This window comes from Psilocybe cubensis, chromosome 2 (genome assembly GCF_017499595.1).
Source record: "Psilocybe cubensis strain MGC-MH-2018 chromosome 2, whole genome shotgun sequence".
NCBI lineage: Eukaryota > Fungi > Basidiomycota > Agaricomycetes > Agaricales > Agrocybaceae > Psilocybe > Psilocybe cubensis.
This window is the reverse complement of record NC_063000.1, coordinates 1,463,341-1,486,136: the sequence shown is the minus strand read 5'-3', so window position 1 is coordinate 1,486,136 and position 22,796 is coordinate 1,463,341. Positions and strand designations below refer to the sequence as shown.

The following is a 22,796-nucleotide window of genomic DNA, read 5'->3' as shown; positions in this document are numbered from 1 at the left end:
TACCTTTGCTGTCTACGGGTTTTCGTTTGCTGGACAATTCATATCGATATTGTACTATTATGCGATCACGAACATTGCACTTGTATTTTTTTCTTTAATGTCAATATTTTATTAATTGTAACGACTGGCCAATAACTATATCATCCATAAAAATTTGGTCGAACTACAAAAAGTAATCCCATGCCACCTTCGCCAGACCAGCTGACAGCGCGGCAAAGACGATGGACCTGCCAGTGATACGCCAAACATCGCGGAAGAACCGTGCCCATGCACGCATTCCAGTCAAAGCACTATTTATACAGAGAAAGAGCAAATGCATCAACACATCAGCATCGTAGCACATGGTTGCATGCTGCAAAAAAATTGGGACTTACGCTCTTGCGGCATTGGCCCTATCATCAATCATTTTGTAAACTCCCATTTTGAATTCTTCCTTTGGAACCATGAACAAAGGTCCGTCGTCCAGAAGCAACCAGGCTGAACCATTTGTAGCAGGCTCCGGATTCGTCGCAGCATAAAAGATAGCGCCTGCAACACGGGGAACGGGTGTTAAAGGGATACCTGCGAGGACCAGTTTCACGGGTGTGGGGACGATGGCAGTATCTAATTCACACCATCAGATTCCTACGTCAAGGTTGAGAATGTGATTTTTGCATTTACCGGCGAAAAATGGGTGAATGCAGCCAGTGCGAATGCCTTTCATCTCCAATGTGGGATAGAGAGAGCGCATGACACCCAGCACTGCATGCTTGGATCCGGTATACATTGAACCTCTAGGAATGCCCAGCCATGACGCTTTTTACGTAGGAAAGAAATGACATGTTGAAGCCTGTCAGCTATTATGGTCTCTGACTGGTTAATTGACTTACCAACTGAGCCGATGAAGATGAGTGACTTGAGATCGCCTTCTTTTTGATTGAGGAGAAGATAATGGATGGCGAGATGTGCAGCTAGAAAATGTTGGTTGGATGAACGAACTTGCAGAACCTCAAACTAGAAATATCACACGAACAGTACAAAACACCATATAGATTCACTTCCATTGTGAGCATGGAAGGTTTCACAGGCTTTCCATCTTTCATCTGGAGTTGCTGGAAAGACCCCATTTCCGAGACGCCTGCATTAGGTATCTAAGAAATAACGTAGTAGGTTTATGTTTAATTCATTAGAGAAAAAAGTTAGAGAGATTGGATTGGTTGGAAACATACCACAATGTCTACCGATCCAAAGTTATGGATAGCCAACTCAAATAATTCGACTTGCTGTTCGAATTTAGTGACGTCGCACTTGATACAAGCCGCATGTCTGCTCGGTTGAATAAGGTCAGGAGTTAGGAGTTAGGGGTAATAAAAGAATAAATATTGCGCACCCCCCTGCTTTTTCTATCTCTGCAACAACGTTTTTGGCACCTACAAGGTCCAAGTCTCCGATAACTACTCGGGCCCTGTAGAATTTATAATGATTAGCGCCGTATTGTCGCAGAATTCGCGTAAATGGCCTGAGTAAGAAGCACTAACCCATAAGACGCGAAGCGCAAGGCCGTCTCTTTACCGATGCCATTTGCTGCACCTATAGAGTAATGGATTAGAAGCACTCAAAGAGACTTGATGCGTACAGGTGCATACCTGTGATAACTACAACTTTACCCTTAGCACGTTCAGAATAAGAGAATAGTTGGTCGTCTTGGATGTGACTCATAGTGGAAGTTTGGTCTAGAAAGGAATGCGGTAAAAACCAAGGGTAAGATGGAATGAACGATTGAAGTCAGTAGGAGATTAGAAGGAAATGTTGTGTGCCGAGAACACCGTCACAACTAAGCAGTGTTTTATGCCTGTGATGGCACATCAACGATTGTCAAATGGAAATCCGTTTACGTGAAGAATTTCTCAAGTAAAAACAAACCTTTAATCAGATGCAATAAGTTTGCTCCCGATAAATATCTTCCAGGAATCCAAATATTTTTAGCTCACCTGCCAATGCGTCAGCTGTGAGTAAATATGGAAGTACGAAGACTTCAGAGTTGTCGGTGTTGAACTCCTACGTGTTCGGTCAACGGTGTATATAAAGCGTTCAAAAGGGGCGAAGTGTTTGCCGAACCTTCACTGGTTTCTGAGAATTTATTCATTATTCATTACTTCACTGTGATATTCTACATGTTTGAAGATCATCATGAACTAAGAAGAGCTGAGAAGGCGGCTGTGTGTGATAAGAGACAGTTCATCACACTCTTCAACAAATTCCTAACGACCACCTCAAAGGTCATGTCATCAACAAACCTGGGCAATGGGCACTGGACTCATTGGAAGAGTTAAAAGACGCGAGCTACTCTGAATAGACTTACTTCCAGAACTGATTATCACCGCTTTTGCTTCCTCTTACTTTTACGCAATACATCCGCCACTAAGTTGACACAGATCACTTGTGAAGAAGGGCAGTCTTACACCATGAAGAATTTTTACTTGATATGCAGTATGCATATGCATTGGACGCGTAGTATCGATGGGGTACTGGTAATAACTTTCGTGTACACTGTATGACAAAAGTAAGGAAGAGAAGGACGCGACAATTACTTATTTGGGCGTATTGAAATCAGACGTTCCACTAAAGTTAAAGGTCCGAGCGCATCAGCGGTGGTTCACAACAGCCTCTTAAAGCCTATTGGCAACTCTTAAATACAGGAGGTCGCTGTTTGTCTTCTCTCAGATACCACCACTTATCCCCCTTTTATTTAAACGGAAATCTTGTTCAACATGCCCATCTCAGGACGCCGAAGGAATAAGGTCAAGGGCGTACAGTTTACCATAATGGTTGTTGGTACGCCGAGTTTTAATCTGGTCCTTTGTCAGTCTTCCGACAATTCGTTATCTCCGTTCATTTCTCTAGGCGCATCGGGTACCGGAAGGACGACTTTTGTCAACACCCTCTGTGAAACAGATGTTCTGCAGCACAAAGAACCAGAGCCTGCAGAGACTGCTCATTTTGAGTCTGGTATCAAGATTAAGCCCGCCAACGTCGGTTAGTACTCGCCAATACAGTTGACTCTTCTGGGGATTTGACCTGACCAACGTGTAGAGCTGGAAGAAGATGGTATCCGCATCGCTCTTACTGTCGTGGATACACCTGGCTTCGGAGACAACATCGACAATGAACATGCGTCCGTCATTGCAAACTTTCCACCTCCTGTTCCTCGCTGATATGAACTTGCCTTCAGGTTCCAAGAGATCATGAACTATCTTGAACGTCAATACGATGATATTCTTGCGGAACAGTCGCGAATCAGGCGCAACCCTAAATTTCAGGACAACAGAGTCCATGCTTTACTGTACTTCATCCCTCCCACTGGTCACGCGTAAGTTGTGAACATTTTACTACTTTCGAATCCTAAGTCACTCTTTTGAAGGCTGAGAGAAATGGACATTGAGTTGATGAGACGGTTGTCCCCCCGTGTTAATGTTATCCCGGTAATTGGGAAGGCCGACTCCCTTACACCGAAGGAACTTAAGGCATTCAAAAAAAGGGTTTGTACTTCTTCAATATTCTTCTACTTAAGCCTAAATTATCTGCTCAAAGATCATGGAAGACATCAATTACTACGAGATTCCAATTTATAACTTCCCTTACGATGTGGAAGAAGACGACGAAGAAACTATTGCCGATAACATGGAATTACGGGTTGGTTTAAGCGTGTTCCTGCCTCACACCACTGTTTGGTTCATTTCGCTTTTTACCAGGCCTTGTTACCATTTGCCGTTGTCGGTTCTGAAGAGGAAATTGAAATTGATGGCGAACCTGTTCGAGTCCGAACATACCCTTGGGGTATCGTTGAAGTCGATAACCCTCATCACTCCGACTTCGTCCGGCTTCGCGGTGCCATGTTGGGGTAATAAGAGACTTTTACTCTTTCTTCAGAGACCTCCTGACACGGTATTTACAGTTCGCACCTTAATGATTTGAAGTCTATCACCGAAGATATTCTTTATGAAACATATCGCACCGAGAAATTATCCAGAGGCCCAGAGTCTAATATTCGCGATTCGCAAATTCTTCCTTCAGAACTTGCTACTCAGAGCGTAAGGATCAAGGAGGAGCAGCTTCGCCGAGAGGAAGAGAAGGCGCGTCACGTCGTTATCTTTTTATGGCTTATGCTTATTTAGACGCTTTTCAGCTACGCGACATCGAGATGAGGGTTCAAAGAGAGATCAACGAAAAGAGGCAGGAACTGTTGGCAAAAGAGGCCGCCCTTAGGTTTGCATACTTTCTTAATTATACAAATTCAGTCTGACCTTTCTCTTAGAAACCTCGAGAGCAGAATCACATCTCAAGCAGGTGGCCACTCTTTCTAATACTTTCTTTCGAAGACTATCCACAAAAACTTCGTCTTGGTATACATGTGTGTGGATGTTTCGTATGTGATTAGAAAGGCCGGATTTTCTATTCTACACTTTTCCTCGTGTATACCTTGTATACCCCTTCTATCGTATGCGTAATCAGGGACTGTATTGGCTGTTCCTTGTTGTTTTTGTTATCTAGGACGTTGTGAATTTGGCCTAATTTCCATACCCTTTTCTTGTTGTTGTTATAGAGGCACCCTGTAACGAGCTCTGTATACCCGTCTTCTGACTTTAAAAAATATAATATTTTTCTCGGCTTTCAAATTCATGACCATGATGATCACGTCGTTCAGGATTTAATTTAGAACATGACCCAAATGCGTTCAGCTTTCTCACCCTCTTCGGCAATGCCGCAGGAAACGCGCTTGATTTGGTGACTACCAGACTTACCGTTCACGAACATACTCAGTAGGGTATGGATCCCGACGAACTTGAAGACGAAGAGCTTGAAGAGATCAGGTAAATGCTACCCAAAGGCTCGCCTGCATCTTCCATAAGCTGATTGAATCTCAACTCAGGCGCTACGAGGATTTCACGACAATAGGTACAACTCCTTTGCTAGGCGCGGGTAATTGCATACTAATGCATATGCAGACTGGATACAGGACTCTGTTCTGGAACGCAAACGACGGTTACGATATGCACGACACTCACTATTGCCGCGGCGAAGTCGAGGAGGCTTAGGCGCATTGACCCAGATATGGGCGCAGGCCCGGAAGATCATGACTGCTGGTCAGAGCTGGTTTGTCCTCAGCATTATCGGTGAGCGCTCGCGCGGCCTTACGAACGGGAAAAGCTTCTCACCATGGGATAAACGTTTGCTGTTAGGTGTCTGCATTGGCTTGAATGCCGCTATAGTCTCCATTGTCAGCGAATGGCTATCCGACATCAAGATGGGCTATTGCTCAGATGGGTGGTGGCTAAATCAACAATTCTGCTGCTGGGAAATTGAGGGAGAAGAGGTTGACGGTTGCCCTTCATGGCATACATGGAGCCATGTTACTCTGGCCAGGTGGTTAATCTTTGTGTTGTTTGCGGTGCGTACCTGCCCCATGAGCAGACAACACACCTCTCCTTCTGCAGACACTAATTAACAATCTCATCAATGTTGCGCCGCAGATGTCCTTCTCTTTTGTTGCCTCCCATCTTGTTCGTTCGTTTGCAAAGTACGCTGCAGGGTCTGGTATATCAGAAATCAAATGTATCTTGGCCGGCTTTGTTATGCAAGGGTTCTTAGGCTTTGCTACCTTTTTTATCAAAAGCATTACATTGGTTCGTCCTCCTACTTCGAGAATCGACTCAGACGACATCTTAGAATTCTTTGCATAGCCTCTCGTTATCGCGTCGGGATTGTCGGTTGGAAAAGAGGGTCCCTCCGTGCACGTCGCATGTTGTATTGGCTCATTAGTCGCTGGACTGTTTGACAACTTTCGGCGGAGTCAAAGTATGCCTTCAGTTTTTACTTTGCGGTAATCAAGTCTTGCTGACAGGAAATAAGGCAAGATGCGGGAAATCATAACCGCGGCTAGTGCTGCAGGTGTTGCGGTTGCATTTGGTTCGCCAATTGGAGGTGTTTTATTCTCGATTGAGGTAGACTCTCACCTTTGGCGCAGCTTTGGTTTGCTGACGCTTAACCTTCTAAGGAAATGAGCCATACATTTAGCATCAAAACTATGTGGAGAAGCGTATTTTGTGCGTTGGTCGCGACATTTACATTGGCTGTAAGCGATCAGCTGAAACTCCACCATATATTTATGGTTCAATTTTATATCGCTAACAGGCTATGAACCCTTTTCGAACCGGCAAATTGGTACTATTCCAAGTCACTTATGATCGCGATTGGCACTTCTTCGAGATTATCTTCTTCGTGATTTTGGGCATTTTTGGGGTGATTCCAAAAAGCTATAGAAATGACGACGTAATACTTACCCACCGTCTCCAATCACCTTAGGGTTTGTATGGGGCCTTCGTGATCAAATTCAACCTTCAAGTCGCTGCCTTCCGGCGAAAACACCTGGCCAATCATGGTGTTGCAGAAGCGGTTACCCTGGCCACTCTGACTGCTCTCATTGGATATTTTAATCGCTTTCTCCGCATTGATATGACGTCGAGTATGGCAATCCTCTTCAAAGAATGTGAGGGTGGGGGAAATGTTTTCAACTTGTGTCAGTGAGTATTCTAGTCAACGATCTCGCTTCTATTTTCGCTGTTTGCTTATCGCTCTTCGTCTCCCCTTTCTAGGACGAACGCACAATGGCGTATATCAAACTCTCTTCTTCTCGCCACTATAATTCGCATCGGCTTGGTTGTTATTTCCTGCGGATGCAAAGTACCTGCAGGAATATTTGTGCCGTCTATGGCTATTGGAGCTACATTTGGCAGAATGGTTGGAATAATGGTGAAAGCTATGTATACGTGGGTCTTTTACATTCCAGCGCTGTCATTTAAGATCGTCTCACTCAGCGACTTAGTGCTTACCCACAATCTGGAATATTCAAATTTTGCGCTCCTGATATACCTTGTATCACACCTGGAACATATGCTTTCCTTGGTGCTGCCGCAGCTCTAAGGTGAGTATGATTATGATGTCATAGTCGGGTGTATTTCATGACTGTTCGATCTGTTCCCTGCAGTGGGGTGATGAGAATTACAGTGACAGTCGTTGTGATTATGTTTGAATTGACAGGAGCTCTGACATACATTCTACCGACTATGGTAAACAATCGTCTACCGAGTATTCTGATTGGTGTCTTATTTACTGGTTACAGATCGTGCTTCTTGTGACGAAAGCTGTCGGTGATTTTTTGGGCACCAATGGTATTGCAGATGAAATGATCAGGTTCAACGGTTTCCCGTTCCTGGAAAAAGAAGACCATGTCTACAACGTCACTGGTACGAGTCTGCGTTACTATTGGATCGTTAGAATATCGAACGTTTGTTTATAGTGTCAACTGTCATGAGAAAGGATCTCAATACCCTCTCAGAAACTGGAATGCGTGTTAAAGATGTTGGTACGTTTGGGGCCAATTACTTTACATGCTCTTCTTCTTAGCATGATACTATTAGAATCTCTACTTTCATCGACTAACTTCAAAGGTTTTCCCATTGTGTCATCCGATGGCTCCTTGACGCTGGTGGGGTACATAGACCGAAGCGAAATTCGTTACGTCCTCGGTGCGAATCTTAATTTGGCTAATCAATTTCTTGGACTGAACATGTCATTGGTGAATACTTCAGAACGCGCAAGAAGGAACAGGGGTAGATTAGCTAATACCCCGTGTCTATTCACTGCGAGGCACCAAGAACCTGACGACATCGATTTGGCGCCTGAGGTGCATGAAGACGATGAACCGGAGGAATACTTTGCTCCTACCACAGCTGGTGAAGGCATACAATTTTGGCCATGGGTTAATAAGGTCAGTGAGCCAGCCGTCATGAATGCAGATCAATGCTAATTCCGTTGCACAGACGCCGATGACAGTGTCACCGGAACTGCCATTAGAGATTGTAATGCAGATATTCAAACGGATGGGGTGAGTTGAAGCGGTGTATCTTTGATTGGCTGTTCTGAATCCCTTTCGGCAGGCCGCGAACCATTCTCGTCGAAGCCAATGGCGTTTTATCAGGTTTGGTGACGGTCAAGGACGTCCTCAAGTTCATCGCCACGGAGAAGCCTGACCAGCGACCGTCTTGGGATGAACGCGGCGGATTGGACGGATTACTGGAGGAGGTGTGGACTTGGGGGAGCGATATACTATCACGAAGTGTACAATGGAGTCGTCGACTCGTCCGGAGATAATATTTTTGCAAATATGTATACAGTACGTACCCGTACAATTAATTTTATTTATATTATGGATAAGGTCTAGACCGATGACGTCGCCGCCCTTTGGAGGAACACACCACAAATTAGGACGGCAAAGCCTTGTGGAGTCTCCGTAAAAGTCTTTCTCGGGACGGCGCTGGGACGCGTATACACCCCGTAAAATCATATATAAGCCTCCTGACCTTCCAATCATTAAATATCAGCAATCAGCGTCCTTCAAATTCCAATCATGCCAACCACTTCTGCTCATCCTCAATCCAAAACCGAGTTGTATTCTCAGCAGCTCGCTATCTATACCCTCCGCCAGTTTTCCGCAGCGAGATCGTCTCTCGACCAACAGCATTCTGCTGCCATGTCAAGATTACCCGCAGCTTACTCCCGCGTTGCCCGCGCCGACAAACTCGCAGCGATGCTGGGTCAGCCCTTCCTTGAATATCATCTGCACCCATCGGAATTCACTCGACTAATACCTTAGATATCAGGTCTTAACACTCGTATTAATGCATAGACTTTGAATGCTTGCATATCTCCAGCGACTTATCCCAGTCAGTTCACTTGTGACTGCCGATTTCTGTATTTGTTGATCGTCGCTTTTCAGCCTTCAGTATCCATCTATCTACCATAAGTAGCATGCTTACTGCTAATGCGCATGCTTTGCGCTCGCCGGACGATCGCACCTTGTGAGGCTTGCATTGGACGATCGTGGCCATCGCAGTGTACAAGCGTAGGGGAATTGTATACAAAACCTACGCCACACATCCCCACCCCCGCCGCTCCTTTGGGTGTACATAGATACAACGAAGTCTTAAGTGTGTTGTACCAGCTTCGGGAAAGAGGAAGATACCAAGAACCTGCGGTAAAATATATAGTAATATGCCTATACGATGCAAATGTCGAAAACATCTTACCACAAGAGAAATCACGCTAGTAGAAACGGAGCTGTGAGTTTAGAAAAAGATCGGCAGTATATCCATGGAATCAGCGTCTCAAGTGGAGTGAGAACAAGTAGTTGAATAGTGATCAAGTACCCCATGGGCCAACAGAATGATGAATATCGAAATGACCTTGTATAACTGGCCTTGTAACTTAGGTGAAGTATATTCCAGAATTCTAGGAGATACAACAATAAACCTACTCCTCCATGGCATCCGAAGTTGCCTTTTCTGCCCCATTAGATACTTCGTGTATCCTGCTTTGAGTCCATAACCGGGCCCACTTGGGGAATACTCGCTTATACAAGGACATGCAAACAGTGTCCATTTGATTGATAGGACCATCGAAGTAGGCTTTGAAGTACCCATGAGTACCGAGTGATTCGCGTATGTGGCCGGTCCGCCCATGCTTAGTGTGGAGTTGAATAGGTTTAAAGTAGTGCACGTCATCTTTTGGATTCGGTTAAGGTGTTTACAGATCAGTAACAATCGATGAAACTCACCAGGGTTGAAGAACATATAGCGGATAGTGGCCGTCTTTTTATGCACTTTGAATGGATGTCCAGTGAGAATAATTCGTTTGGCGATTATTCGCGTCGTATCAGGGTTCATAAAGGTGCCCATAGCCACGAGCTGTGGAGCTGTTAAAATTGAACACATTATTAACACACACGTCGTCAAGCAAAACTCTCAGGCCTAACTGAAAGTAGAACAGTGGAAATACTCACCTTCTGCATCGGGTGTCTCTCTGAGCAAGACGCATGGTTGCCTCCCGTATATAACTGGACCGTATGTAGTGGCAACAGAAGTCACGCCATGACGAAGGTACCTTTCAAATTTGTGAACGTTGTTGGCACCTTTTCCACCACCGCGAGTGTGTTGACTGTATATAGGATTGACTGCTAGACGGCGGGGCCCTACACAGAGAATGAGGGGGTCCTAAACAGTTATGAGCTCTCGGCGAGGAATAGCCACACAAAGCAAAACTCACTTTCGAACGAACGGATCCATCATATTCAGTGTTTCTCTGCACAGTAAAGTTAAGCACCGTCACCTTGTGCTCGTGCTGTAGAACAGAGAACAAGATGATAGGCGATACACTAGTTGCTGCCTGGGGCACATCTTTGATATAGAGAGTGACACGAGCACCAGGCTTTATAAAAATTTAACGGTCAGACAGGGTTGTGCCAGTTGAAAAGAAAGAGTGGCACAAACCTCTACGACATTTAACTCTTGCTCTGCTCTGCGACGAACACTTCGTTCAGTTCGCTTGAAATCTTCAAATTGGAATATTCGAGCGTAGTCACGTGGTAGATTTTCGTATGCATCCCAAGGACTTGTTCGGAAGGAGCGCATGCCACGATATCTCTGGAAGCGCGTCCTAGCAGGAATTTCTTTTGGCGTATCAATCTCATCAGGGAACGATTGATCGTCTTCTTCTTCTCGTTGTCGATTGCGCCACTTATTCAATCTACGAAGTAGAAATGATAATATTCAGTGACCTTGTATTGATGCGCTGAAACATTGCTCACTGTTCTTCCTCCTCTTCCATGTCAAGATCCTCGAAGCGAACATCCTTTTCAGTCGCAGCATCGTCCATAGGCATATCTTGCATCTCCTCTTCTTCCTCTCCCTGAGTTTCCATGTCAACTTCATCCGTGCTTTGATTGGTTTCATCGCCTTCTTCGTCGTCATCTTCATCGATAATCCATGCTGCTTGGTATTCGCTCATCCCTTTAGGGATACGTCGGACAGCTTTTGGTGTGGTACCAACCACAGCATCAGGGATGTCAGTCTGGACATCATCAACTCCGCCTTTCATCTCCTCTTCTGTAGGCCATGTTTGCTCGTTTTGTAGATCTTCAGGGTCGTTGCTTGACACCAATGAATCTGCGGAGGTTGGGTCGGCCTCAGCCAAAAGTGCAGGTTCAACATCCATTGCAGGTCCATTGGAACCCTTGTGCGTCCTAGGAAGTGGTGCGGAAAGAATCTATAATTCAACACACGTTAGCTACTCGCAAAAAGGTTCGAGTAGTGAATGAAATGTACTTTTGAAACCTGGAAGTCACCAAAGTTGGGTATGTGGACAAGTCTATTTGCAGACAGAGGCGATCCACGTGCAACGCCTGTAAGTTTGAGTGTGCCATCCTCCCATTCCGTGGTTTCGCCCAAAATCCAGGTTCTTCCCTCCTTCCATCTCACGTCGGAAGGCTTTCCTTCAGAAAGTGACCGTAATGCATTTAATCTATCAGAGCTAGCATGAAGATCAAAAACTCTTGTTTGGGTTGGGACGAAATATTGAACGAAGGATAGAAGTGATTTTAGGATGCCAGTACGCGATTTGACATCAATGGATGCGTCTGGAGAGATGACGCTGACAACTTCGGGAAGACCCTGAGCTTGGAGTGTTCTCAGAAGAGTATCACCCCAGGGGTCAACTTCCACGCTACTGGAAAGAACGAAAACAACATAATCGGCCACTTTGCAAGCATCCAGGGCTGAGTAAAAGTTTCGGTACGGTACTGTACGAAATTGTAGTGATGTCCTAAAGCGTTCAGCTCTATTCTGAAATCAGTGATTAATTTTATGATCAATAAAAAGGGTTTCGCACTTCATTTTCCATATTCCATCATCAGGACAATCGTCTGCGCTCATATCCAGTACATCCGCCAGAGATTGCACAGTACTTTTTGCGCTTACATCTTCAGTGAGAGGAATGACGGCAACGATCCGAGGAGCTCCATCTACGCCGTTGAATATACGTGTTGCAGAGACCAAAGCATTGCGTTTGGCAGCTGCAGATTGCTTTGCGTTGTTTCTGCGGTTTAGACGTGATTGGGCTACGGTGCTCGAGCCTGTTGATGCCTTAGGGGATGGTCGAGCAATTCGACCTATACATGAGCAGAATAATCAGATAAATGATGCAAAAGCAGCAGGATATATTCCTTGCCTTTTGCTGCATCTTTTAGTGATCCTTTCGTAGCATGTTTTGATTTGAAAGATTTATTTTTCTGTGCAGATCTCAGTATTCAGTAGAGGTGTCATTGTACACAGTGTGAGATATAGAACCTGCTTAAGTGTAGGCCTGTGATGATGCGCTGCTTCAGTCATCGTAAAGGCCGATGAAAGAGTATAAAGTCAAGTCGAGCAACTAAATTACAGTTTGCGGTAGCAATACATTTCAAAAAAAATGTTGCCCAATCAGGTAAAATCTAATCTAATAGTAATCCGCAAATAAATTTATACTGAAACTGAAACGTATAGCGTTCAGATAAGGATTAGACAAAGGACTGTACGACTACTTTCAGAATACTAGGGACAACAAACGTGGATGAAGCTAATGCAAATGCATGCAAATTTCATAACTCGCAGTGTCCAATGTTTTGTCTGGTTTTGTCTGAGTGGAAATACAATGTCTATATTTGTCTATGGTTAGATTATCTCCATGACTGAGATTTAATTGTACATTTCTTCTGATACATTAGATTGGAAATCCTGGGTAGCATGATAGATTAATAAAACGCATGGTGTCGTCAAGTCTGTGTTCCAAAATATTGAGCGCTGTTTTTGTCGAATGTGGAATTCAGATTCATCCTTTGCGTGGTATAAGCCTTAGAATTTTCTTTCCGGCAGTTCTGACCCAACTGGATGGTGATTTCACCTCGTCGTATTCGCGAGAAGGGGAAGTGATTCGCACCCATTCTCCAGGGTTTTCTATGCCCTTCAATATCCAGGGATTTTCCTGATAAGTATAGAAGAATTAGAGAAATGAACAAAAAATTATATACTGGAATTTACCTTGATCTCCTGCAAGGAAGCACGGTGTTGGGGATCTTTCTGTAGCATACGATCTAGCAGATTCACCACCCAATAACCTTCAGAGTCTGATCTGGAGGGTCGTCGTCCGCCTGTAGTAATTGCATCGGAACCCATAGTCTCGTCCACAGGCCAGTCCTTTGTGCAGATGATGTTGTACAGCACGAATTCACTACGTTGCATATTCTCGTTCGAAGACGAGGGAACCGTAAATGGTGTATGACCAAAAAGTAAGCAGTAGAACGTCACTCCTAAGGACCAGATGTCGATTGCTTTTGTAACTTGAGGTCGCGTTTTGGGTTTCTGGAAGTCTGTGGTTGCGCTGTTCACAAGCGCTCTGTCATTCGATCTGCCAGCTATAGTGTCGTAAGAAGGCGAGGGCGGCATGTTAGAATCATCGTCTGAAAACCATACGACCTCGGGTGCGAGGAAGGATGGTGTTCCAGCTCTCTTACGAATGTCGGATTCCGGAAAAAGGGATGAGTCAATATGGTATGTATTTGTCTCGTGTTGAGGGGGGAGCTTTCCCTTTGTAGTCTTCGAAAGTAGGGTTGAAGGCGGAGTGTAGTGTGCAACACCGAAGTCAATAATCTTGACAGAACGGCGATCGGGTGTATACAAAATATTTGCAGGTTTTATATCGCGATGAATGATACCTTCGTAATGAACTGCATGCCGTGAGTAGCTTTGATGGCGCTGAGAAAGAGAAACAACACGCACGATACTCAAGACCCAATATTGTATCCCTTATTATGCGCCGAGTTTGTTGTAGTGTGAGAATTGCTTTGTGTTCATCATTACACCATTCTACGGGACCCCCTGAAAGATATTCCATAACTTGCATAAAGCCAACCAAGTCAGCGTTGTATACGATGAGGAGGCCTCAAATGTACACACCTATATATATCTTTTCATCGCTGGGACTGTCTAGCACCTCGACCAGCCGGACCACATTAGCATGGCGCAACTTCTGCATCAAAGCAATCTCCTTTCGAATACTGTTCAAAGTACTGTTCATGGCAGGTTGGCCATCGGGATTTTCTTGTTGGTAGGTTCTCCGTAAAAGTTTCATTCGGTCTCGATTATTGCTCTTTCGAACGACCTTCATCGCCTATATACACGATTAACACTGCCATGATGGTTGAAAGCATAGACGAACCAACTCATATCCTGCTATCTCTTGATCTCTACATACATAGACATCCCCATGTTTACCCTTCCCTATCTTTTCACCCCGGAGATACTGGTTGTAAGTTCGGCCACCATTTGACCCTGACGAGTTATATTTGACAACCTCTGTGGTAATTCTGGGCAAATCTTCAGGATCGAAGAGAGGTAATTGAGAGTATGAAAGTGCATCGGAGTCGTCTTCGTCTTCGGGTCCTTGTGATGTGGAGTGCATTGAAAGGTGGCAAGTTCTAGGCCACTTGATTATAAATTAATGTAGAGGAATTGTGTGGTAGAAGTTTCAGATAAGGCCATGTTATTTCTAACCATAGATTATGCCGAGGATTCATTACAGTGGTGCGCAAAGGGTGTTTTATCCAAATTGGGACAAAAATGAATTCTGGATGTTATTGGCGGGTCAACCGGTCACAAGCGGTATCTCAGCTGGGACTAACGGGTTGCCCATTCAAAGAGCGTGTAGCATTGAACAGCGGCTCAAGAAGGTTTGACTATAGAACGGCATGAAACCTATGTACATGACATCTTTTCATGCAATCAAATCTACGAGTCCCAAGGGGAGTATTTACTGTGCACTGGTTGTAACCGTATCCTTACACAGCGCGTCTGCTGCGACCAAATGCAGCGAGCTTGAAAGCCTGAGCAACCAATATCTGGAAAGTCGAAGCGTTGAAGACCATTTGACTACCCAGCGGACGGTGGCTCGAGTTATCGTATGGATGGTAGCCCAGGAAACAGTCGCAATGTGAGTTCATGAATAATCTCGAAACAACGAGGATAGTGTTATCCGACATAGCGTATTTTTATCGCACCAGCACGATTCCGGGCTTCCAAGGCTGCAAAATGCGATAAATAATGAATCGTGTGCATTTGAGACGCATGTATCCTACCTTTCAGTTCTTCTGCTTCTTCTCTTTGTTCATAGTCCAGAACCAATCTTTTTAAGTGTTGTTGTTCGACTTTATCTTGCAGTTGGGCTGAGCGGGTGTGGACCGCCAATGCTGAAGCGGCTGGGACAGATATTTGACGGGCCTAAGGTGATGTTGGTCAGCGCTCTTTTTAACGTACAAGAATATAAGAGCGACCTGTTGTTTATTGCCTTTTTTCGTGATAACAGTGAACGCCATAGTTGTAGGTTCGTTGGCCTCTTTCTCGTCATGGTCTTCATCTCTATCATCTGTACGCTTTTTTCGAGAGGTAGGAGGAAGAACAGCAGATTCCCATAATGCCAGAGCGGTTTTTTTGTCTACTTTTCGTGATTCTGCGGATGTATCGGTGACAAGTTTAGCTAATTCCTTTGCAAATTCTGCGTCAGCCTCCTCGGAGGGACCGAGATTCTCCTGAAGGCTGTTGCTGGCAGAAAGAACAATGTCTTGTTCTGGAGATGGCGCTCGCTCGTCGACCTAGAGGCGTGTTGAGATAGGAGTACAAGAAAAGATTACTATAAACAACATACCGGTGAATCTGGCTCGCCAAATTCCTCTTGCTCTTCGTCATCGAGACCATTATCGTCCCGCCTCTCCCCTTCTTCATCATCACTGTCATCACCACTGTCGTCGGCTACTGGTGAAAATTAACAAAATATGCAATATGCAGTGAGACAGACAATATTACCAGTGGTTTGGTACGCCGAATTAAACATTTCGTCAACGGCGATGGCTGCTTGCTCAATTGTTTTCGCAATTTCTAATTTAGGCCTCACAGCCTGTAAAAGATGAATAAATATGGAGGCTTCGATGTAAACAAAAACCTCTAACAAACATACTTCTAAAGAATCCGAGAGCATAAAGTCAACGTCCATTGGCAATGGTTCCTTGCAATGAATATAATACTGTTGACTATCAGTCAACGTTTGTGCATGATATGTAAAAAGCGCCACACCTGTAAGAAGATGATAAAATTATCCAGTTTTTTCTTCTGAGTTCCGCGGTCGAAACACATGCCGCAGGTATCGAGAAGTACACAGACCAGACGAACTCGGAAAAAGTCGTCGGGCATATCCAAAGGTACAGCCTGATTTGGCAATGGACGCCCATCAGCTACAAATCTAGAGTAAAAAAAAGGATATACGATAAATGATATAAAAATGACTTACGATGACCGAAGGTCACAAGTGACCATAGCGTGTCGAAAATAATCCCAGAACTAAGAAGCCTGTAGATGTAGAGCTCTCCAAGGTACTTCATTGTGGCAAGCCTTCTTTGATTGGTACTATAAACGTTTTGCTCTAAGCCTCGTCGCACGTCTTCTAGAACCTGGTCGACAACTGCGATGGCAAAAGCAGGTCGGTACCTTTGGAGATCATAAGTTAGCATAGCCAATAGCCCAATGTTGCTATATTTGATTTTCCAAGGTTTTGTGAAAACTTTGTGCAAATATCTTTTGACATCATCGTTATCCCAATCAAGCTTACGGAGAAGCTTTAGCACCTTGTCGATAGTCTTTTTTGCGAGCACGTCATATATCAGATGGCGGATAAATAATTCGATCGGGGTGCGGATTTTCTCCTGCCTGGGTGCTCGTTCTGGAGGATTGCACTGAATTGATTGTTAGATTCACTAAAGTGGATGAAGGGCAAAATAAAAACCTGATAATAGGCATTTTCTAAAAGTAGAAGTTGCCTTTGGTCAAAGTGCTGCATATTTTGCTTCCGGCGCATAAGTTCGAGCTTTTAACATGGTGTCAGCGAATGGGTAGTGTAAAAATATGATAATTTTTACCATTGTACTGAATCTTTCTGAAGTATCCGGGCTCCTGAGCAAAAATCTGCCACAACCTTCTAGAAGAAGAGCGATATTCTCCACATTTATCCCAGAGAAATCGTCTAGACAGACTTTGAACATATGTAAAATAACGTGCGGTGGTACCACGCGGAATTTGGTTAGATTGGAAAGAAAGATGATGTTCTGCAAAATGTCAAATGGCGGTGAATCTGGCTTGGACTAACATGTCTTTTACCTTGAGCCTGACTTCAGCCAATTCCTTAACAACATTCTTCTTCCTCTGTAAATAGCGGAACTCTTCATCTAACTAATACAGAATCGGTCAAAAGAGTGAGTATTCATATAGACCACATTCTGAACTTACAAATGCGACAATATCTGCCCCAATGTCAGGCATATATTTATTCAAGGTTGCTATTAATCTTGAATAATGTGGAAGCAGATCAGTCCTGCTTTTTGGAACTTGGGTCATAAACTAAAAGGGCATGAGCACTGAAATATTGACAACAGTATTTTGCTAACCCGAGTGAGCCTTTTGCGCGCTGCTTTGGAGTTCAGGAACGCAAAATCGATGGCAGCTTGGTCGATCAATGCACGATTAGTGGCGTCTGGAAGCCTGACAAGTAGAGCGGTTAAGAGTTGTGAGGGCCCTTGAGGGGCAAGTTGTGGAGATAGAGGTGGAGAGTTCGCTTTCGGTGTGCCAGGGGTAGGCGTGGGTATGCTGAAATGTGTTTTAGTAGAAATTTGCATGAAAAGATGAGAATAACGGACTCATCCTCATGAGACTCTTCATAGGTTGTTCTATCGCTTTCTGTATGATTCTCTGTATCGCCCAGCCGTTCCAATTCCTCTTCAAGCTTTCTAACTTCTTCTTTCTCTCTTTCTACCCTCTCTTGTTCCATCTCTTTGTTATCTTCTTCTATGTCTTCTTCCACCCCAAGAACACTAGATGGTACGAAATCTTTTAGATCCTGGATATCTTCGAAGAAGCGTCGTTCTTCTTCATCCTCCCACTTCCCGCCTGTGGTCATAATTTCTTCTGCATCTCCATTTAAATGGGTCGAATTAGAGCCAATAAGAATGGAATCGGACTTCTGGGATGCTGTAGGAAGACTTGGAAGCGGTAGGTACAATAATTCGGAGAGGCTAAGATTGTTACATTGGCCATTCAGTGATAGTTCCAGAGAAAGGCCCAAGCCATTACTCACGATTGACAACTAGTCAACAACTTTTCATAATTCTTGGTCATCTTCTCGTAGGCTTGCTGACGATCTTCGAATATTTCTCCAGAGCGGATATATGCCTCGTGGTTTCTTTTGTCTTGTTCTTGAAGGCGCTGTGAGAAAAGAGTTAGCACGCATTCATAAACGAATGTAAAGTGCTCAAACTTTGTGCTCAATAACTAGCTTCTTGCAAACGTTTTCGAAGTAGCCCTCACACATCCGTTTAAATCGATCGCGGATATCTTGTTCCACCAACTCTCCTTCCTCTTCTTTGGATAGGGCCGGAAATTGTCCATAGTAAGACTCTTCTTGAACCTGATTAGATAAACTACCAGGTTCAGTGTCAGATCCTATTTGCTTGGATGGAGCTGGAGGGACTATTCCAAGAAAAGGTCTTGAATAGGCCTTCAGGAAAGTAGTCAATAAAGGCAGTGAAGATAAACTAGGATCGTTGGACAACTGTTTTCCGATGAATTAGGACGCAGGCGCAGACATAATATTATCCACTCACCAATTCTTTAATTGCTTTCATAACCCATTCAGCTCCGCTTCTGTCAGGTGCATCCTTGATTATGCCCACTAAAGCCAACTCAGAACATACTCGGATTATAGGTCGTTGACGCGCCACACGACTGGAATCCTCCTTTTCTCGATGTTCTGGAGCCAAAGCGGCCAAAGATGCTCGTGAGGGTGCACTTATAGCAGCAGATAAATGAGATACAAGGGCCGGAGTGAAGGTTTTTGGAAACCGGCGGTGAAGCGCCGAGATAATCTAAGTCATATAAGCAGGGATCAATGAAGTCAGTTTAGGACGCCACCTACCTCAACAGAGGCCCAAACATCCTTTTCTGTTTTGCACCTCGACAGGCCTTCAATGACGCCTCCTGCAAGTTCGTCAACATATTTCTCCAAGGTGAGTGATTCGATGTCCTTCATGATTTGGTCACGATTCTCGTTCGCCATAGATTGACGAATACGCTTAATGAGAGCAGTATGTCGCTTGAGCGAGGAATCAAGCCTAGCAGTTTCTAGTTCCAGGAATGTTAAGCGTTGTTCAACGGCCCTGTTGATTATGACGGACCTTGCACAATTGGCGTCGTATTAAGTTGCTTAAGCTTAACGCGCTTCGCATGGCGAGCCTTTTCCTCATCCAACTTCTGCGCGCCATGAACGCCAGTTGCTTGCGATTCCATCGAAATATATAGAAAGCGTGTGTGGTTTATGAATGGGTCTTAAACCAAAAATCGGTATCCAACTTTGACATAAGCGTTGTGCGCAAGAGGTGCTTGTGCCGGAGTCATTTATCGGGTTGCGGAAATGCCGAAAGGGGACGATTACTTATATTATGTCAGCATATCTGCCAAGTAATTTTAACCACACAGGTCTGAGTCGACTGCTAATTGAAACCAAGTCAAATCTATGTTGCTTCAACACTTGGACATCTTCCGAACTGTTTATGGATGATTCAGATGATTACGTGTTTGACGATATTGTTCTGGACGCTCAGGCACTAGCTTTACTCGATCAAGAAGAACAGAAGTACTTACAACGACCAGACACTGCCAGCCAGAACCTAATAGCAATACCCATTGCTCCAGAGGGACATGTCAACAAACGACATAAAACAAGCACTGGATGGGCACCTGGAATAGGCGCTAATGTGTCTTCTGACAATGCCTACGATGATTTACCAGAGATTTCCCTGCGTGGTGACGGGACATATGGGATTGGTGGCAGAATGAGCGGACAGGTAACCAGAGGTCAGATATTAGATAACGGCAATCGTCAAGACGGGCCCGTTCAAGTGAATACCTCGAACTCTCGAGGGTCCAATGCACATGCATCTGGGTCGCGACTTAACGCGTCTCGTCAGTCAAATGTCCAACAAAAGCGGCCTTTACCTAGTGAGAACAGATTTCAAGGCCAATCCAATTACGTTCCGTCGAACCAAGACATAAATCGCATTCACGTACAAATGGTAGAACTACAGAAGAAGTATGACGAGGTTCGTTTCCAACGTTCTTTCATGAAAGTCAGGAGCTTGATTAGGATATCTGTAGATGCGTGAAGAGAATTCCAAAATGCAGATGACCCTTAAAGCAGCTATCGATGTCAAGCTTGCCAAAGAAGGGGAAGTGAGCATTCTCAGAAGAAACATTGAGAAGGTCGGGTTGTGTGTTCATGCGTTTTTGCCCAGATACTGAGCCAATCATAAGGCATCTCAAAACCACGCGGCACAATTGTCACAGCTAAGAGCGGAGAAAGAGAAGGTCGAACAGAAACAATTTCAAGTACAGAAAGAGTTGAAAGACGAACTAGAACGTCTGCGCTCTCAGATGGTTTTTAAGGTTGGGACATCACTTTTATTTGATCTTGATTTTGTCATCTCAAGGCTCTTAAAAGCAACAAGAATTGGATTCCTCGATGCGTAAAGTACCAGGTTCTGTTCGCGCAAAGAAGGTTACTCGAGACATCCCCTCAACACCCCTCCAAGTAACGGCGTCAATGAATATCTGGCATGGAGGCGCATCCCAAGTTCAAGGTTCGAAAAAAATAGACGAGACACCTATTCGTGCACCTCGCTTTGCTGTTACCTCAAAATTTTCTCCAAGTAAACAATCTCGAAGGCCACCTGAGAAAGGGCGCAATCTTCCTGGCTTTCAGAATGCATTCGAAACATCAACACCCATATTTTCTCCGTCCAAAAAAATGGACAAGGGTAAGGGTAAGGCAGAAGACGACTTCGCAATATTCGGTAACGAAGATTTGCCCAACATATTTCCTTCCCAGCCAATGTTTGGCTCTACAAACCATACGCCTCGCCCTAAACTTAAGACCACAGACAGTCAGGTGCTAAAGCAAGATGTCGATAGAATCCCTCTCTTTATGGGATCTGATAAATATGCATTTTCTCAAACAACAAATCGATACATGGATGCTGCTCCGACCGACAGCGACGAAGATGCATTGATGGACGTCGCAGAAAATTTTGAGGCAGTAAATTGGAAATCAGAGGTACCTTATTTCCTGCTTGCATAGATCGCCGCCGTATTTACATATCTTTACAGCTTTGCCGTATCATCCTGACGCATTGTCATCCATCCTCTGAAATGAGTACATTTCAGCAAATTCTTGGCTTCACGGAACGTACAAAGAATCCGGGGGACTATGCTGCGTCTTGTTCACGCATCCTGGAGGTCATCTCAAACTCAAGTAGATTAGAAGATTTGAAGCATTCAATGGCAATTGTTTGCACATCCTTACTATTTCTTTTAGAATCTCTTCGGGAATCTCAGCAGGTGAGTACTAAATGAATCAATCATAAAAAATTGTCGAATAACATCTCAAAACAGCTTCATTATCTCGCAATCTTGATGAATTTGATGCATAGATTGGTTCTATCTATACCAATGTTTCACTCTGTATTGTTGTCTTCTCACATTTCATCATCGGGCGACGAAATCACAATCGTAAACTTGATCTCCAGAGTCATTCTCGAGAACTTGGAGCCAACAAAAAACCACTTGAACAAGGATCAAATTGCGACAGAAACGATATCTCTTCTGCAGCTATTATGTTTTCAAGCAGATCCAGAATTTATCAACGGGTAAGTTTTTTGCCAAATGCGCCATCCCTTCTATTTACCAATGTTTGTCAGAATCCAATCATTTGTTCAAAACAATACTGCTCTGCTGTTAATGCTTCATACAGCACAGCCTAACTGGCTCTTGGAAAAATCAGCATTGGTTCTTGTCCTGCTCTCCACCCGTTAGTCTTTATTACCATTCTCTGCTCTTTCACCTGCTGACGACTCTTGTAGATCATACTTTACTTACGGCCATTCTAGGAATGTCTCCATCCACAGACAAAAAACCAACAGACGGGGATTCTATTAAGAATTCTTTCATCGACAAATTATGCTCTCTTTTAGTCGATACAAATAGACCTCCAACAGAAGTGCGTTTTTATTTTCTGCTAGCCGTGTTCCACGAATCTCAAATATTTCTCATTAGAATTTCAAGATATATATTCTCATGTTTCTTGCCCAAATATTGGTGGCACATCCCACTACGCATTCCATACTGGTAGGATCTAATGTATTGATACCATCGTTGGTATTGTACATATCGCATCTCTGTATACCTTTGTTTGAGGAAAGTGAACAACTTGTCACTTCCACCGAGGCTACGTCATCGTAAGTCCACTGTTGTCTCAACCTCGATATTCTATATTGATATATCATTGCTTCCAAGTTACGTAAAGGCTCTGAACCAGGCCATATTTCTATTATACCACCTCATTTTCGGGCATGATCCGTTTTTAGATCTTCGTCAAAAACTCCAACAAGCTCCTCACCGTGCTTTCAACAACATCAATGATATTTTCATCGTATCGTTTGGCCGATTAGCCTATTGCGATTCATTTAATTGGATGGAACCAGACACGCGACAAGAGGTTGAATATCTTGTCGGTAAGATATTTGTGCTTCGTGTTCTTTGGGATTCGTTCTGACCTTGATGTTCCCAGATATATCTCGGGATATTTTTGAAGTGATGGTGGAAGGTCCAGAGGGAGAAAGCGTTTGGGCAGCGTTTCAACTGGAACCAGATGACGCGATGGATGAAGAACAAATGGAGGCGAGCCTCATTGGTGGGAATGGCTGATCCACCATTTGCGACTATCATACCTCCCGCTTTCTA

General features: G+C 44.2%; 7 protein-coding genes across 7 annotated transcripts; 4 read left to right on the top strand and 3 right to left on the bottom strand.

Moving 5' to 3' along the window:
* Positions 1-163: 163 nt before the first annotated feature.
* JR316_0001974 (5'-hydroxyaverantin dehydrogenase) lies at positions 164-1,698 on the bottom strand (the record flags this gene model as incomplete). The annotated part of the gene is made up of 9 exons (XM_047887770.1): positions 164-290; positions 375-603; positions 661-795; positions 870-950; positions 1,013-1,130; positions 1,209-1,305; positions 1,370-1,444; positions 1,518-1,569; positions 1,626-1,698. The coding sequence occupies 9 exons, from the start codon at positions 1,696-1,698 to the stop codon at positions 164-166; spliced, it is 987 nt and encodes a 328-aa protein (XP_047752693.1).
* Positions 1,699-2,750: 1,052 nt separating this feature from the next.
* JR316_0001973 (Septin-like protein spn3) lies at positions 2,751-4,343 on the top strand (the record flags this gene model as incomplete). The annotated part of the gene is made up of 10 exons (XM_047887769.1): positions 2,751-2,814; positions 2,884-3,015; positions 3,073-3,154; positions 3,212-3,349; positions 3,401-3,518; positions 3,571-3,672; positions 3,732-3,880; positions 3,935-4,112; positions 4,166-4,245; positions 4,295-4,343. The coding sequence occupies 10 exons, from the start codon at positions 2,751-2,753 to the stop codon at positions 4,341-4,343; spliced, it is 1,092 nt and encodes a 363-aa protein (XP_047752692.1).
* A 463-nt stretch (positions 4,344-4,806) lies between these two features.
* JR316_0001972 (putative chloride channel protein) lies at positions 4,807-5,720 on the top strand (the record flags this gene model as incomplete). The annotated part of the gene is made up of 5 exons (XM_047887768.1): positions 4,807-4,850; positions 4,910-4,935; positions 4,986-5,153; positions 5,220-5,428; positions 5,475-5,720. 5 exons carry the CDS (start codon positions 4,807-4,809, stop codon positions 5,718-5,720), a joined length of 693 nt encoding a protein of 230 aa, XP_047752691.1.
* A 1,341-nt stretch (positions 5,721-7,061) lies between these two features.
* JR316_0001971 (putative chloride channel protein) lies at positions 7,062-8,692 on the top strand (the record flags this gene model as incomplete). Its single annotated transcript, XM_047887767.1, has 7 exons — positions 7,062-7,106; positions 7,160-7,283; positions 7,337-7,402; positions 7,458-7,807; positions 7,860-7,924; positions 7,977-8,170; positions 8,421-8,692. 7 exons carry the CDS (start codon positions 7,062-7,064, stop codon positions 8,690-8,692), a joined length of 1,116 nt encoding a protein of 371 aa, XP_047752690.1.
* Positions 8,693-9,348: 656 nt separating this feature from the next.
* Positions 9,349-14,367, bottom strand: JR316_0001970 (Ribosome biogenesis protein tsr1; the record flags this gene model as incomplete). Its single annotated transcript, XM_047887766.1, has 13 exons — positions 9,349-9,599; positions 9,653-9,790; positions 9,878-10,088; positions 10,141-10,302; positions 10,365-10,620; positions 10,682-11,139; positions 11,199-11,709; positions 11,761-12,040; positions 12,795-12,891; positions 12,948-13,633; positions 13,686-13,802; positions 13,863-14,076; positions 14,125-14,367. The coding sequence occupies 13 exons, from the start codon at positions 14,365-14,367 to the stop codon at positions 9,349-9,351; spliced, it is 3,624 nt and encodes a 1,207-aa protein (XP_047752689.1).
* A 566-nt stretch (positions 14,368-14,933) lies between these two features.
* On the bottom strand, positions 14,934-19,289 carry JR316_0001969 (Regulator of nonsense transcripts 2; the record flags this gene model as incomplete). Its single annotated transcript, XM_047887765.1, has 19 exons — positions 14,934-14,986; positions 15,041-15,182; positions 15,236-15,553; positions 15,607-15,713; positions 15,765-15,855; positions 15,916-15,981; positions 16,032-16,189; positions 16,246-16,687; positions 16,738-16,818; positions 16,871-17,056; positions 17,109-17,180; positions 17,238-17,348; positions 17,396-17,594; positions 17,645-18,019; positions 18,082-18,209; positions 18,262-18,555; positions 18,608-18,868; positions 18,919-19,124; positions 19,178-19,289. 19 exons carry the CDS (start codon positions 19,287-19,289, stop codon positions 14,934-14,936), a joined length of 3,402 nt encoding a protein of 1,133 aa, XP_047752688.1.
* A 263-nt stretch (positions 19,290-19,552) lies between these two features.
* JR316_0001968 (uncharacterized protein) lies at positions 19,553-22,760 on the top strand (the record flags this gene model as incomplete). Its single annotated transcript, XM_047887764.1, has 12 exons — positions 19,553-20,101; positions 20,157-20,261; positions 20,313-20,444; positions 20,500-21,111; positions 21,165-21,309; positions 21,373-21,395; positions 21,450-21,703; positions 21,755-21,864; positions 21,917-22,053; positions 22,110-22,291; positions 22,350-22,567; positions 22,624-22,760. 12 exons carry the CDS (start codon positions 19,553-19,555, stop codon positions 22,758-22,760), a joined length of 2,604 nt encoding a protein of 867 aa, XP_047752687.1.
* Positions 22,761-22,796: the final 36 nt, after the last annotated feature.